Source organism: Patagioenas fasciata, chromosome 7, assembly GCF_037038585.1.
Source record: "Patagioenas fasciata isolate bPatFas1 chromosome 7, bPatFas1.hap1, whole genome shotgun sequence".
NCBI lineage: Eukaryota > Metazoa > Chordata > Aves > Columbiformes > Columbidae > Patagioenas > Patagioenas fasciata.
The window spans coordinates 11,067,564-11,082,560 of NC_092526.1; the positions used below are offsets into that span (position 1 = coordinate 11,067,564).

Sequence of the window (14,997 nt, forward strand, 5' to 3'; positions counted from 1 at the left end):
ACTGGTACGCAAATATTCACAGCCTCCCTTTCCTTCCTCTTTTTCGCTGCAGGATTTCTAGCTCAAATGTCTCTGTGAATTTGCTACAATAGCCAGATTTGGTAAGAGGACATGCCTGCAATGGTCTGGTCTCAAGAAGTCCCAGAACCTCAAAGATGCACATTGGACAGCTGGCCCAACTAGCATCCCTATCACTATCATCAGATACAGCTATTTCCAAAACTCAATCCTCTCTAAATGTTAAATTCAACTGCTTTTAAATAGATTTCTTGACCCAAATATGGAGAATTAAAAATAGGGAATCCGTCCCTATGTGTTACAGAAAACTCCTATCATCACTCTTAAACAATGAACGGCACTGGTAAAAACACTCTGTTGCCAGTATCAACTTAATATATCGTGAAGATTTTCTGACCTTTTTTTTTTTTTTCTTTTTGTGCTCACAAGGGCATCTGTCAGAACATAAGGACAGGCACAGGCTGTGAGATAAGCACCCATGGGACACATGATGGGAAGGACACTGTCTCCTCGGTCAGGGAATTGTCCAGACCTGAGGAAGATCCAGCCTTGTGTCCATTGCTCAAGTCTGCACATACATGCTCAAATTCGAGTTAGCTGGAGCTCTAGAGTGTTTCTGTGTGGCAGAATTGAAATGATGACCATATTGTCCATAAACAAGATATTGCTGCTCATTAAGTTACAGCAGAAATGGCCCATGGTCTCAAATATGCCTCACATTTCCAGCAAGTTTTAAAAATCTACTCGTATGAGTTAAATTTTCAAGGAAGAAGCTCCTAATTCAGAATCACAAGCACTAACTAGGCCACAGCATGTCAGAGCTTTCATGTGTGAAGGATCTAGAAGGTATTTTATCACCCTGCTAGCCAAATACTACTGGTATGGTCAGCCTTCATGATCATATCAGCTGCATGTGGATATGTTCATGTTGCTGAGAACCATAAGACATAGGAAGGAAACCGTGACTTTCCAGCACTGCTGCTGCTACTCGGCGGGATGCATTGAGCTGTGACCCAAGAAAGACAATTACAGCATCCTCAGGGGCTTTCCTGAGGATTCAGCAAGTACACCACAACTCTCTGGAAGCCACGTTGGGACTGCTTATGAGCAGTAGCTCAGGAGCTGGGGATGGACTACAGTGATATCTCCCATTAAGCCTCCTGTTGTGGCTCCCCGGTGAGGAGTGGCAGCACCGCTGGCAGCACAGCACTGACACAGAGCAGTCTTGTGTGTGCAGCACTTCTGTCACACTGACCAGCACTCCTGGCACAGCATAAAGCTGTATCTGCAATCAGAGACAGTGTGACAAGCACCCTCCTGCAAAACCAGGCAGCAGAAAGCTATAGCCCAGCAAAGGTTTTTTCACTGCATTATGCAGTTGTGCCAGTTATGGCTGGATGGACAAAGCGTATTATGGAACTGTGGCTAAAAGCACATGAGCTAGAACATGTTCTCAGGATTCCCCAGGTAGCCATGATTTGTGAAGTTATTAAGCAGCACTTACAAACCAACAGAGACCATTTAGAGTGAGGTAACATCCTTTGGAAGTTCAGCCCTGAACGACCTGCTGATGTTCAATTAAAAGCAGCTTAGATGTACAGACACCATCTATCCCAATACTTTATGAACAAGTGGCTAGAAAGGTGCTTAAAAAGGAATGAAACAAAAAACTTACTCTTTGTGCCAGTCATAGATCTGGTGAATATTGCCAAACACTATCTTGTCTTTCCCTTTCATATCTTCAGAAACTCCTTTTTCTTCTATCCTCTTCATGAAGCCCTTTAGAGTTAATGATCAGTGATTAGCAAAGGGTTCATTTGAAGGGGGAGCATAATTACAGTCTTTTTTTTTTTTTTTTCAAAGAAGCAAAAGTTTAATGTCAGTATTTTTAACGTTGGAAATACTTAAAATACCTTTTGCACAATTTAAAACCAGAAACCCATCTAGATACTTTAAATTACAGAGTTTGCTTCAAAGAAAACTTCAAAGGATTTATTCTGAATATCTACAATACTTATACAAACTGTTATTAGATGTCATTGAAGTGACAAGTGCAATTAGTAGATAAAAGTTAAACAAAACTAGTTGATCATGTTCTTGGCTTCTCTGATAAGAGGAAGAAGACAGACTGTACAGAGTTCTCCCATTCATCACCATGAGTATTTACTAGGAGCACAAAGCCAAGCAGTAAGTTTAAAGAGTCACATGAATAGGATTTCTCACACCTGCTGCAGCCCTGTCAGGTTTCCCAGTGGAACATGGTGTAAGCAAAAGATAACACAAAGGTCTTCAAGCTTGGAAGCTGCTGAAAATGACTGTTAGATGGGCTGATGATTCTCCTTGGACTAGTGAATGCCAAAAGCATTGCTGAAGGTCCACTTCAATCAAATGCCTCCAGTTCCGAGTTCTTGCTGGGAAAAAAACCTGGACCCTGCATGTGAGTTGGCTCTGAGAGGTGATTCCCAGGGATCAGCCAGGGCTTTACAAGTTGAAACTTAAAAAACTATGACTGTTTTTTTTGGTTTTTTTTAACAGAAAAAACCCAAACTCTATTTTATCTCAAGGGGGTTTTTGTTCGTTTGGTTGGTTTTGGTTTTGTTTTAAATAATAATCCACAGGCTATACATGCACCTCAGCTCAGATCCAAACCCAGCTTCTGGAAGGGTACTCAGACACAAGACTGTAGTCCAGGTGCACACTCGGGTAAAGTATGTATAGACCATTACTCAATATGACAGCAAGAAAAGCATGAAAAAAATGGTAGGAGCATAAGTTATTCTCCACCACTGCCCCCAAGGCTGTATTAGAGCAGAAAGAGTTTGTCACAAGCAGGGTAGCCAAGAAAAACCTTTGCACACTGGAGCTGAAACCTAAAATACAACATTTGTTAGATGGAAACAAAAATAGTTTCCAAAGACATTTCTTCTTGTTTCTGTCAACATGAGAAGGGGACCATGGAAGCAGAGTGCAAAATAAAGCACTTTGTTTCTCATGCAGTATTTTTTCGTTGTTGTCACTTTTCAGCATGGTGCTTTTTAGTGGGAAAACATTTTGCACAGCTTCAACTCACCTCCACAACAGTTCCCAAGTCTTTGACGTAGTCTTTTTCAGTCTGTACCAATTCATTTAAGACAAACCTAAATCAAAACAGAACACATACATATTTTACCATATTCTTTTATGCTACCGCTTGTTCCTCTCACCACGTATTACGCCACCATCGTTCCAGGTCACGTAAAACAACTCTTCACACATTTACAGCTCAGTGGAATGTAAATGACAAAACCATCACATTACAGGTCAGGGTAGTTTCAGTTCTCCTAATCACTCTTTTCTCCTGCCTCTCTTCCCTGCAACATCCCAGGACAATGTAAGAACAGCAGCACAACCAGTTGCCTGCACTTTGAACTCCCCCTCTCCGCTCTCTTCCACCCCCTGTGCAGCCCTCCTGATAGCGATGGCGATGTGTCCTGACCCATTTTGCAGCAAGCAGGAGGGGATTTCTTGCCCCAGTCCCTCCAGTTTTGCCCAAGACTCAGCAATTAAGTTTTAATTTGGAAGTTTCAAACATTTGCAAAACAAACCCCCCCTCCGGTCATAACCCAGAGCTTAATCTTTCAGACTAGGTAATCTATGTGTGGGTGTCAAATGCTTTACACTGATTTCAGAGCTAATAATCCTGGGTGGGAGAGTCATCTAATGAAGGCCTGATGCATGCAAAAAACAGCAAGCTAAAAAAAGCTCCTCTGTTGTAAATCAAACTGACTAATCACATAATGTTCTTTTGAGGACAATTTCGAAAAGTTACAGCTTGCTGCAGACAGTTTGCCTCTCAGTTACGCCAATACACAGATTTGGCACATGACAAATAAACTCCATCTGCGCTCAAGTTTGCTACGGCAGTAACAAGGCTAACGAGATAGAGGGGTGCTTTCATGTCTAATATTGCTCCATTCATATCAATCAGCAGACTGACCCACTTGAAACGATAGGGCTGAGGGCAAACAGTGCTAAGATAAAAGCCTGGTTGAAAATATCTAGAGAAAAAAAAAGTAGATGGGCATTGCAAAGAGAGACGCAGTTATGAGAGGTTACTGAGAAAATAAATCCTGCTCCTGCTGCGTTCTCAATGTGTCCCTTCCTCAGAGAGAGCGGAGAAGATACTTAAAACACGTGGCAGGAAGAGGTCCAACAGCTTCTTGGTCATTTGAGAGTGAAACCCAGCCCCCTTGGCAGAAGGCAGGGCTGGCAGCAGCGATGCCAGATGCTTGTGCTCTCCGAAGTGCCCTGCCAAGTTCTGTGCCTGGGCTCTGAACACGTGCGGGGCAAAAGGCTTCTCTTCCACAGAGCAGCAGCGCGTGTCCTGAACAAGCGTGTGCTGTGCAGTCCCCCCTCGCTGGCTGACCTGCCGTGCCCTCGCGAAAGGCTTGTCACGTCCTCTGTCGTCCCCTCTGCGGGGGGAGCTGTGCTGGGAGGTTACTTTTCTGCTCGCACCACCTCTTGTCTGTGTTGTCCCCAGGAGCTGCTGAGAAGATGGGGAGAACGTCTCCCGCACACCCACGGCCTCTCCCACACCTGGATTGCTTGGGTTTGAGTCACTGCAAGGAGACATCTGGCCAAGTTCTACTCTAAGAACAAAGCAGCGAGCACTTGTAGTACATAATGCTGCAGCACATGCAGGCAGGTGGCTGTGAATTAAAAATCAGTGCAGCAACCAGGGTGAACAGACTAAACCTGCCAATTTACACCTCTGTTGGGAAACAGGGGCTGCACCTCCACTGCTTACCTTACCCTCAACACCAGCATTCCCTCGGCTCTTCTCTTTCTAGCAAGCAGAAAAATCAACCTTGACCCTCTCTATTAGGTCTCTGAAGCCTACCCTGACACAGGACTTTAGAGGTTCCTAGGATGTGTGCTGCCAAAAATTCAAGTTCACTGATCTCCTCATCTGATAACAAGGAGCATGGGCAGGCAATTGTGCCTGCCCTGGCCACCAACAAGAATTGACCATGCAGATGTATTTAAAACGGCGTGAACAAGAATAGAGGGTCCTCACTTCTGAAGAAGTCTGAATATCTGGATATGTCGGTAATTCTGTATTAAATCTATACTGAACAATGCTACTCAATGAGACTGTTGCCTTATTGCTCATTGGAATGCTCATAGCATTGCTCATAGCAATCAAGTGTGATGGAATAGGGGTTTCCTAACCCTAAGGCTAACTGCTGGAATGTACGTGCTGCCACAGACATGGGAAATTACCGCCCAAGTCTGTGCAAGGATTCAACTGCTGTTTTGTGGAGAATGGGGGGGCTCACAGCTCAAGTTTGGAGCTCAGTTGCCTCATATGGCTATGGAATTAAACACAGTGAGCCATAGAGATACAGAACAGAGACACAAAGGAGCTGGAGAGAAGACAGATGTCTTGTGCTGAAAGCTACTAGCAGGTGCTCCTAAACATCCTGGCGTGTAGGAAATTTGCGCGGAGGCAGCCACTAATTACACATGACACGCTGCCAGTCCCTCTGCCAGAAGCATCGCACGCTAGAAAGCGTCACTGTAGTTACACTTACAGGGGCAAACAGCAACCTGCAGTTAGTTGTCAGTTGTCTAATTGATGAATTGCTACCAGAAAAACCCAGGAACTTGTAATATTGAGGAGCTTTTAGGAGACAGGTGTGGGCAGAGATGTTCGCTGTGGGAAGGCTGACAGATCTCTAGTAGAAAACTTTTCCCACTCAGAAACACATCCAGGAGCGTCTGTCCATGCCTGCTGCTGGGAGGTGACCCAGTCCCTCACTGTACTCCTTCACTGGCTGCCTACAACAAACTGCAGGAGCCAGCAATGGTTTTCACAGACCTGTGACACTTTGGTCCTGCTTCCCTGTTTACACTTAATTACCCCCTTGTCCTCCTCTGACTTGGTTTCCTTCTCTGGGAGGCATCTTTCCCAAATGGACTGTTCTTCTCCTACCTCTCACCGCACCACACTCCTATGAGACCTGTACATACCATTACCTTTCCCATCAATGTATGATTTAATTAGATGATGGCAGTTACCAATGTTACTGTAAGAGGCAGTATAAATAAAACAGCTACTTGAGCTCTGTTTCATGTAATTCTTGATTTTGTTTCTCCAATTCTGTGTCCTTCAGCTGAAGTATGGATTTAACAAATGCTTTAATCATAAGAAGCTTTGAAGGCACAAGTGGTTTTTTGTTACATTTGAGGAAGTGTACAGGTAATTTTAAAAAACAACTTTCATGAGCTGTCACCATTTCTTTCCTATCCTATTACCATAAACATCAGGGTTTTCCAAATGAAACTTTCTCTTCAGTGGTGTTTCACCACAAATGCATCTGAATTCTGCCTCTTCCTTTGCAAATAACTGAGGCAAAAAATATTCTCTCATTCAAAAAAATCCCAGTGGGATTCTCTGTTCTTTTCCTTGAAGGCAGCTAACACAGTCAGCCACATATCCCCCTCTGAGAGGCGATTTCACCTCTGGAAGTGCCGTCATTACCAAGGCAAACATCTCAATAATACTTGCCTAGCTGTTCAGAGGCTTTTACAGCAACATGTATTTGCTATCTGGGGTAAAGGCTGTACATTTTAAAGAGTGACAATGACCTTCCTGGGTGTGTAAGTGCTTTTATAAAGTATTTTTACAGGTTAAGACAAAACAGAAGCAAGCAGAACATAGTTTTACTCCCAGTGTCTGCTCATTCACTGACTACAAACTATTATTTCAGTGCAGCTATGGGTAGTCCTTGGGTACATATTTCAGAAAGAAAAACCAGCAAGACAACTTACATCCTGCCTCTCATTGCTTTGGCTTTTTGTTCCTCTTCAAGGTTTCGTGGGGGAGTTGAAGGCGTCATTCCTTCATTTAAGCAGCCAGTGGCATCTTTTAAGCTTCCTCGGTAAGATCCTCCTTCAAGGGTCTAAGAAAAACCCAAAGAACAACAGAATAAACATTATTCTCTAACTCCAGCAATACTTTCCCATAGGACTTGGTGAAACACAACCAAACTAGTTTTAAGCTGATATAAGACCCACCCCCCCACACTCCAAAGCATTAAAACAGAGAAGATGTCCTTTTGCTAGAAGGTGGAGAAAGATGTTCCAGTAAGCCTAGGATGAGAAAGCTCTTCCAAATTATTTCAAAATGACCTGAAAACATCATGGTGTCTCAGCCAGAACCAGTGGTAGACTACACAAGGTCGATGTTTCTCTGTCAAAAATGTGAATGGGGATACTTAGTAGCAAATTAAAACACAAAATGAAACATAGATGGATACATAGTAACATTCCACAATAATTAAGTTCCCCCCAAATCCCTGGAAAGTAATTGCAACTGACCTAATAGCCTGCCTTTGGGGGAGAGAAGATAAAATATGCTCCGAAAATACTTCTAACTGGAGTAATGAAATACTTCTCAATTTGTTAGTCCCTCGATGGAATAAAACTATTTTGAGTAAACTTTCTGGGAATGTCCTCGGTTTCCCATGTCACAAAGAGCTCCTTCATCACTTACTCCTTACGAAGCACCCTATGAACATCGACTATCTTCATCTCAAGCCAAGAAAATACCAAAGCCCTCTCAAATGATTCGCTAGATAAAGCTGCTTGCACAGAGTTACAGTAATTTAATGATCACCGCAGACTTTTTTGTTTTGTTTTTACTCTCTTCATCCTTTCAGTATACTTAAGGAAATTAACCTTTGCAGGCTTGTCATAACCCTGCTTTAATCCTGACTTGTTAATTAAGTTAAACTTGCTCAAAGCAAGCATTTATCTAATTTTAGAGGTCCTGGGACATATAGATAAAGGTTTATCTTTGATATTAAACTTTTGAATTGTTCCAGGGAAAATTTAAGAGAAGTCAAGATATGGAACAGGATTTACTCTGTGTCCAGCAGACATGGGACCAGACAGGGAGCGAGCATGATACTGAGATTTTTGAACAAACTAAATCCAGAGCATTTTTATTGCCTATTCTACTCCGTGTCAGAAAAAGTTGACAAAGCAGATTAAAAGAGACACATGAATCTTTGTAAAATAAAAGCACAGCTGTGATACTTCAAGCAGTTCTGCTCTTTAGAGAGTCTTTTCAAGGAAGCCAGAATACCAAATAAAATCACATGTTGGGTAGAAAACTCCAGTGCCTCTGAACAAGCTTTAAAACAAAGCAAACAAAACATCCCACTGTGTAAAACATTTGGAAGAACACCAACAAGACCCCAGAAAGAGTACAGTGTATTAGCTCATTCTCTGGAAACCCTCTCCAAAAGTGTTTTTTGACTCTGCAGAGCAGGGTCTACAAAGCAACATGAGATGCAGGTTTCATCTCACTTGGGGAGCAAAAATATTAGATTGTGTACTGAGAAGCAGAACACACAGGGTTAATAAAAGCAGAGCAGGTGAAGGTGAAAAGCAAGGAAAACAGAAACAGGAGGCCGACCTTAAAAAGCCCTTCCCTAGAGTCGTATTAGGCCTGGCGTGTACACAGTTTTCACAACACTAAACTTACCAGCTTGCTTTTGACCAACTGTTCTATTGCACTGACAAGATCCGCAGCGGTTGGGACATCGGAGGAGCTCTGCCGAGCAGCTAGCAAAGAAGAGGACTGCAAGACACCAGGTTGCAAAGGAAAAGCAAGTTAACAGGATGAGAAGGGAGGAGGAAACCAGTGGTCAGTGAAGCAGCTTCTGAGAGAGGAGAACAAACATGGATGGGGAGCAGGAGGGTTAGAGGACCACATGCACGGTCAAGGCAGTGAGTGCCGCCCTATCAGACAAGCACCGAGTTGCTCCGTATTTCCCTGCAGCAGTTCCAGGGCTGGGAACCAGGGAACGGTGTCAAAGAACTGAAGTTCATTTACAACCGGGCTACAATATTCTTAATGTCTGCTGGTTCCTTCTTCAAAGGACATCTACAGTCTTGCAGGCTCCAAAAAATTGATGTGAGAAATTACCCCCTCCCCCATAGATACATATTCAATAAATGCAGTTAAGTACAAGGAGCACATGGAGTTACAGGCAGTAGGGGAGGGAGACAGGGGGAACAACTCCCTTCCCCACAGATCATTGCAACCCTAAATGAACTCAGATGACACCTCACATTCATGCAACTTCAGCCATCTAAAATGTGCATCTTTTCTCACCCCTTTCTGCAATAAGTGGAGAGAGAACATCCCTATGTATCTCATCTGTCCTAGGTACGTGGCACCGGAGGGCAGGCACACTCTGGAGATGCTCACCTTTCCCTATTGACATTAGTTAGAATATTTTCAAACCCACTTCTCTATGTCTCTCTGTTCCTTGCAGGTATTTGATTTTTGGTGCCTGACATCATGTAATGCCTTTGGGTGTCTCCACACTCAGGTAGCCACAGGTAATAGCTGCTGGCTGTTACCAATCTCCAGAAACACTGAGACCTCATCAATGTGCTACTCAAGCATCCCCCACAGCCCTGCAAAGACTGGCCTCTGTGTGAAATATTCAGATTTAGTTTAAGGTTTTTGCTCTATGTGGGCCTTTTCACCCCTTGGTCTTTGCCCTAAGAAACCTCACTTTGAAAACCCACACTCATGAGATAGCTATGGGAGTTGGGATTTATTAGCTCACCTGTATGTATGTTTCTTCTGAACAAAATACAGGCATCAAATACAACTATGAGCCCTTTGATAACCTGCTTTTGGCAGGCTGACATGGGCTAAATATGGATAAATGATTATAAATTCTACATTGAAATTATTAAAAAGCATATTCATCCCTCAGCTGCCTAATAAAGGATTTCTGGAGAGCAGCTATTTCAGCAAAGTCACCGTGCAGGTGCCAATGAACATGCATCTGAGATTAAATAGTGCTGGAGGGAGAGAGGTGGAAATGCGATGGCAGGAATTAGGCTGCTGGCCACCTCTTCCAGCAGCCCTGTGGAGTGACACAGCCCCAGGAGGAGAAGAAAAAAGCAAATGAGACCAATCCCAACCAGAAGCCTTGTGAGAGATCAGAAGCATGAACAGCCTTCCTCTTGTCATCTAGTCTTTCACTAATAATACATCTAATCAACAGTTCTAATTACAACAACAAAAATGACACATAATCAGGCTGGGAATTGAGGAATTAGTCTGGCAATGCAGGAATGTCATAATAATGTAAAAGATCAGACAGCTTGTTTCACCTGCAATGCAGACAGACGAAGGAAAAAAAACCCTGAAAATAGGGACTTTGAAGAGATACTGGACAAATACATCAACAATAACTGTCAAACATAACCATTGTAGCAGGAGGAGTCCAATTTTTGGAGGCATCAAACAGCTGTTGCTCTCTCTTCTTTTAACTGAAATTGCTCAATATCTCTCAAAAGTAAATAACTGCAGGATTTTGAAGGGAATATGGAAACATTTGCTGCCTACGAGTCTTTCAGGGCAAAATAAAACTCTCCTGTGATTGACGAAAGTCTGGCTTGTATTGGGCAAATAAAAAAAATGGTGTTTCTATTCCCCAGGAAGGAAATTATAAATTTTTCATAGGAAGATAACTTGCAATTCGTATTTATAAGAGTCTCCAGGAGCAGCAAGGTACAATTATTGCTGCCTTGCAGATGGGTTTGGGGAAAGGCGCCAACCCTCCACCATGCAGACATCTCCCCCTGTCCCTGCCATCTCCCCACGCTGCTGCTGCTCCAACCTGAGCCTGTGAGCTGTAGTAGGACATGAGCCCTGTGCCCAAATTAACACTGTTAACAAGCTTTTGGCTCCAGCATGGCTCAAACATTGCTAGTGCAGTGCTCCCATGCCAGGGAATTCAGGAGCCATGTTTGTGAGCTTAAGTTTTTTTCCCTCCATGGCAAAAAGCAAGTAGGGGAAGAAAAAGAGAAAGAAAAAGAGCTTCAGACACATCTTGCTCTATTTAAACTTCTCTTTAGGAATGGGTGAAGAAACAGGATGCCAAAATACTCTATAAAGCTTAGACATCTGGAGCGGAAAACGGTTTAGTTCCACAACATTGGTGCTGTCAGAAACGTATTTAAGAAATACTGAAATCACATGGCATGTTAAAAATCAAAAAAAGTGACCTGAGCTCAAGCAGTTTTGCTTTTCTTTGAAACAAACAAACCAACCTACTAAACTCCCTCAAAAAAAAAAACAGAAAGCAAACTAACCCCAAAACATTTAGCTAAACACCAGGGGGAAGAAGCCAGGAGCAAATGCTGCTGTGCTGGGTAGGGATCCACCGCGGCTCCGCTTCGCCGACCTTTCGCCTCTGCCCCTCGTCAGCCAGCAGCACATGCGGCGCTCAAAGGGCGAGAGTCCGTGGCTCCAGCTGCTTCCTTCTGGCCTTGCTGCCACCACAATGTCACAACATTTCCTGACAGATGAGCAGCAAGCTCCTGAATCCTTTCCTCCATCATTCTGCTCTTCGAATCCCATAAATATTTGCGCCCTTCTCTCTTGTATTTCCAAACTCCTGCTTGAAACTTCCCCAAGAACATTCTGGGCTGGTTTTGTTTTGTTTTGTTTTGTTTTGTTTTCCTGACAATTTATTAATCTCCCCTATCCTTGCTTCTTTGCATGCAGTAATTACAATCAGAGGATAGAGACACAGAAGTGTAACTGCTAAAAACAGATGCCAGCAGGAAAGCAGGAAACAGCTACACAGGAGGATGGATTTCACACCAGGAAAGGGTGTGGGAGAACACCTGCAGACAGGACCCACACTGACTGTGAACACAACCCTCCATCACAGCCGTATTCACAGACTGGCACCCCAAGTCCAAGAGAGAAATGGGAGGACTCTGCAAGCCACAATACCATCTAGCACAGCAAGTTCTGACTTAACATTCAAGAGACCCTGGCTAACAGCAGCAAACTATCACAACTACCACCACCACCACCACCATGGTGCACAAAACTGGGCAGGCCAAAGTCTTTTCCACCATCCTGAGAAGGACTTCAGATGCCTTGTGGGCTTCTGAATCAACTGGAACTGATAGAACATTCAGTGATGATTGGCCACATACCCTAGAAATGCCAAATAGCACTGGGGAGGCTTTTCCATCTGCAAGTTTTAAAGCATTTCAAAACAGAGAGTGTAAGGTGGGGCACAGACTGATGACATCCCTGGACACGCACGACATCCCATCACACACAAAGCCTGAGTGGAGAGCCTGAGCTACCTAACTCTTGGTGAAGGTGGGATTTCTGAATTCAAGCAGCCTCCAGCAACTGTCCTGCTCCTCAGGCCCAGACTGACACCAATTACTATTTCTGTTGCTACTGCCAGACACCAATGGCACTCTTAAAACAGACGTGGAGAACACACATTATCAGCCTGCCTGGAATTCCTGACCACACACAACACAAGCACATGATTGACCTGCCATGAAATGGGATGCCAGGACTAAATTGCTTATCTGGCTCTATTTGTAAATCCAATTGGTGAAAGGTATTAGATTATGATTTGCATATAGATGTCTCTTATAACTGCAAGTCTAGGCACTGGTTGCCAGAAGACCACTACAAGATGGCTACATGAGAAATGCACTTAAACAGCAAACTGGTATAGTAGGAGAGGTCTTACCATCTCATCTTGGGTTGGATCATTGTCAAAAATCTTCATAGGAGGAGGAAGAGGTGTGTGAGACTCTTCGTCTGGTTCATCTTCTCCCCATCCTTTCTTGCTCTTCTGAAGGAAAGTGAAATACAATCAGAAGCAGAGACGGGTTTCTTTTATCTTTTTAGAAATCTGAGCCCTACTACCAGGCTTTGAGTCTGTTATAATAGTGGCTCAATATTGCATTGGGTGGAGAGAATTGCTGGTAATGCTAAGTATCATGAAAGAAAAGCAATAAAGATGTGAGGTTTTGCCAGTTAATCTCGGTGCCTTCTATGAGTTACAGAAATACAGTTTATAGGTCACCCAAGCAACTAAGGCAGTTACAGCTGTCTCTGTGCTGATGGAAAAGCACTTTTTAATTTAAAAGAGAATGGCTCAATGTACAGTTTTAAAAAATGTGCTTCTCTATTTGCATTCAGTTAATATCTTCTCCATTTTCAGCTTGTAATTCCATATTCACTTTATCAGGAAAAAGCTATTCTGGCAAAGAACATGCCTTCGGAGAAACTGCAGCTACAAATACATAGTAGATTTAACAGAAACATGGCTATTTCTCTGAGCATTTTCTTTCAATAAGGAATTACACTGCCATGATAGGATAAAGATGATATGAACCTCAGCAAAAAGTGACAACAGCTGCTCAAGAATAACTTAATTTCTATCCTTGGCAGGTTTCTAATAGGCCATTAAAAAAATCTAGTCAAAGGACAATAACATATGCAGACTTTGAAATGCTGCTCCCTATATATTCCATCGTTCTTTGGATGACAACGCGTTTTGCAACACAGCGTCAATCAATGCAGTTTTATGAATGATCCGCTGTTCCCTCTAGACCCTAAGGGAACTGCGTTTACTCAAGCGTGAATCACACACCACGGAGGAGACTATCAGAGACATGGTCTTCCCTTCAACAAACACCAACACACACCTCATCTGCGCTGTCTCCTTGAGGAGTGGTTTCATCTCCAGTCTTTGGTGAGCCGAGGTCAAAGCTCTTCCTTCCATCTCGCACCTTCTTTTGTTTCTTGATGTTGCTCTCGGTCTTCCCACTGTTCAGCCGGCGCACAGGACTCGTCAACCATTTCTTTAGTGTGTTCGTCGAGCGCTTTGGACCAGGAGAGCTCTGGATGGAGTTGAGGGACGGCTGAGGTTGTAAGTTGGCCACTGAATCAGACTTGCCCCCGTTGTCATTGGAAGAGACTGAATATGCATCTGGAAGAAAACGATGCCGGTGAGAGATCATACCAGCACCTCCTCTATCTCCTAGTGCACACCAAGCACCTGGCAGTCCTAAGCATGGAAATACAAACTGCCTCGATTAAAGGTTTTGTGACCTATGGACATTGTGCAAACTTTATTGCACACCAAAGAGAGGAATATGCCCTGCAATGGGCGTTTTCCACAATCTTAGACACTCCTCTCATTTCCTGTCACAATATCTGTCCTTGTGAAAGATCACAGACAGCAAAGTTACCTAGTTTTAGCATGAAATTCAAGCTTTCATCGAAGTGCTGAATTTCTCAGCTTCTTCCCAGAGAATTCATTGTGAATTGCCAGGAAGAAAATAAGCACAAAAAGCAGATTACTACAGAAGACATGAGAGTCACCAACACTTTGTCAGGTTCCAATTCCAGAAGTGTTTCTCGGCCATTTCCAGACCCAAATGACATTACTGTTAGTAAGAATACCTATTAACATTTGAAGGTTATTTGAAGCACCTTAAAATTACCTCCTTTGCCCCTGAGAGCAATTTGTCAGAAGACTTTACACCTTCCCTAGAACTAAGAAACTAGAAAGAACAATTAAAAGACATGAAAATTGTTCAAACCAAAGGAAAGTCCCAAAAAGGAGATATAAAGCAGGCTTAAAATGTAAAAATAATCCATTATATCCAAGCATGAGATTCTGCTGCACTGTGTCCAACTGCAATTATTAATACACATGTTCAGACTAGCAGCTTAGAAATGAGTGCAACCTCCCGTACTTCCCACCAAAGCAACACACCAAAGATGTGCCCATGTTAGTAAGTCTTTAAAACCAAAGTAAATAAGTTGGTCAAAGATTTCTCAATTGCCCTTTAGGAACAAGTGCCCTGCTTTCACCTTTCTGCAACCACTGCAAGGCAACTGCCTCCCCAGGAGCAATCAGGGACTGTGATGTTTAATTCCACAGAGTTTAATTGTTCTTTTGTTTTGTTACATAATTCAGAAATTGTCACACTTCTATAACATACAACTCAGATCGTACATCAGAAAACAGTCAGCTGATGTTATTAAACACTTTTCTTCATAGAAAGGGTTGTCAAGCATTGGAACAGGCTGCCCAGGGAAGTGGTTGAGTCACCATCCTGGAGGTG

The 14,997-nt window shown here is 43.2% G+C and overlaps 1 protein-coding gene across 9 annotated transcripts in view; it reads right to left on the minus strand.

Annotated features, from left to right (window-relative positions):
• Positions 1-14,997, minus strand: part of KALRN (kalirin RhoGEF kinase) — a 505,770-nt gene that overhangs the window by 44,042 nt on the left and 446,731 nt on the right. For 6 of the 9 annotated variants that reach the window (XM_065841448.2, XM_071810806.1, XM_071810807.1 and 3 more), the window contains 6 exons: positions 13,570-13,853; positions 12,606-12,710; positions 8,552-8,647; positions 6,832-6,962; positions 3,089-3,155; positions 1,694-1,797 (listed from right to left, as the gene is read on the minus strand). In XM_065841448.2, the coding sequence (XP_065697520.1) occupies positions 1,694-1,797; positions 3,089-3,155; positions 6,832-6,962; positions 8,552-8,647; positions 12,606-12,710; positions 13,570-13,853 (787 nt within the window). The remainder of the gene's footprint in view (positions 1-1,693; positions 1,798-3,088; positions 3,156-6,831; positions 6,963-8,551; positions 8,648-12,605; positions 12,711-13,569; positions 13,854-14,997) is intronic. The other 3 variants (XM_071810805.1, XM_071810810.1, XM_071810809.1) reach the window with 3 other exon arrangements.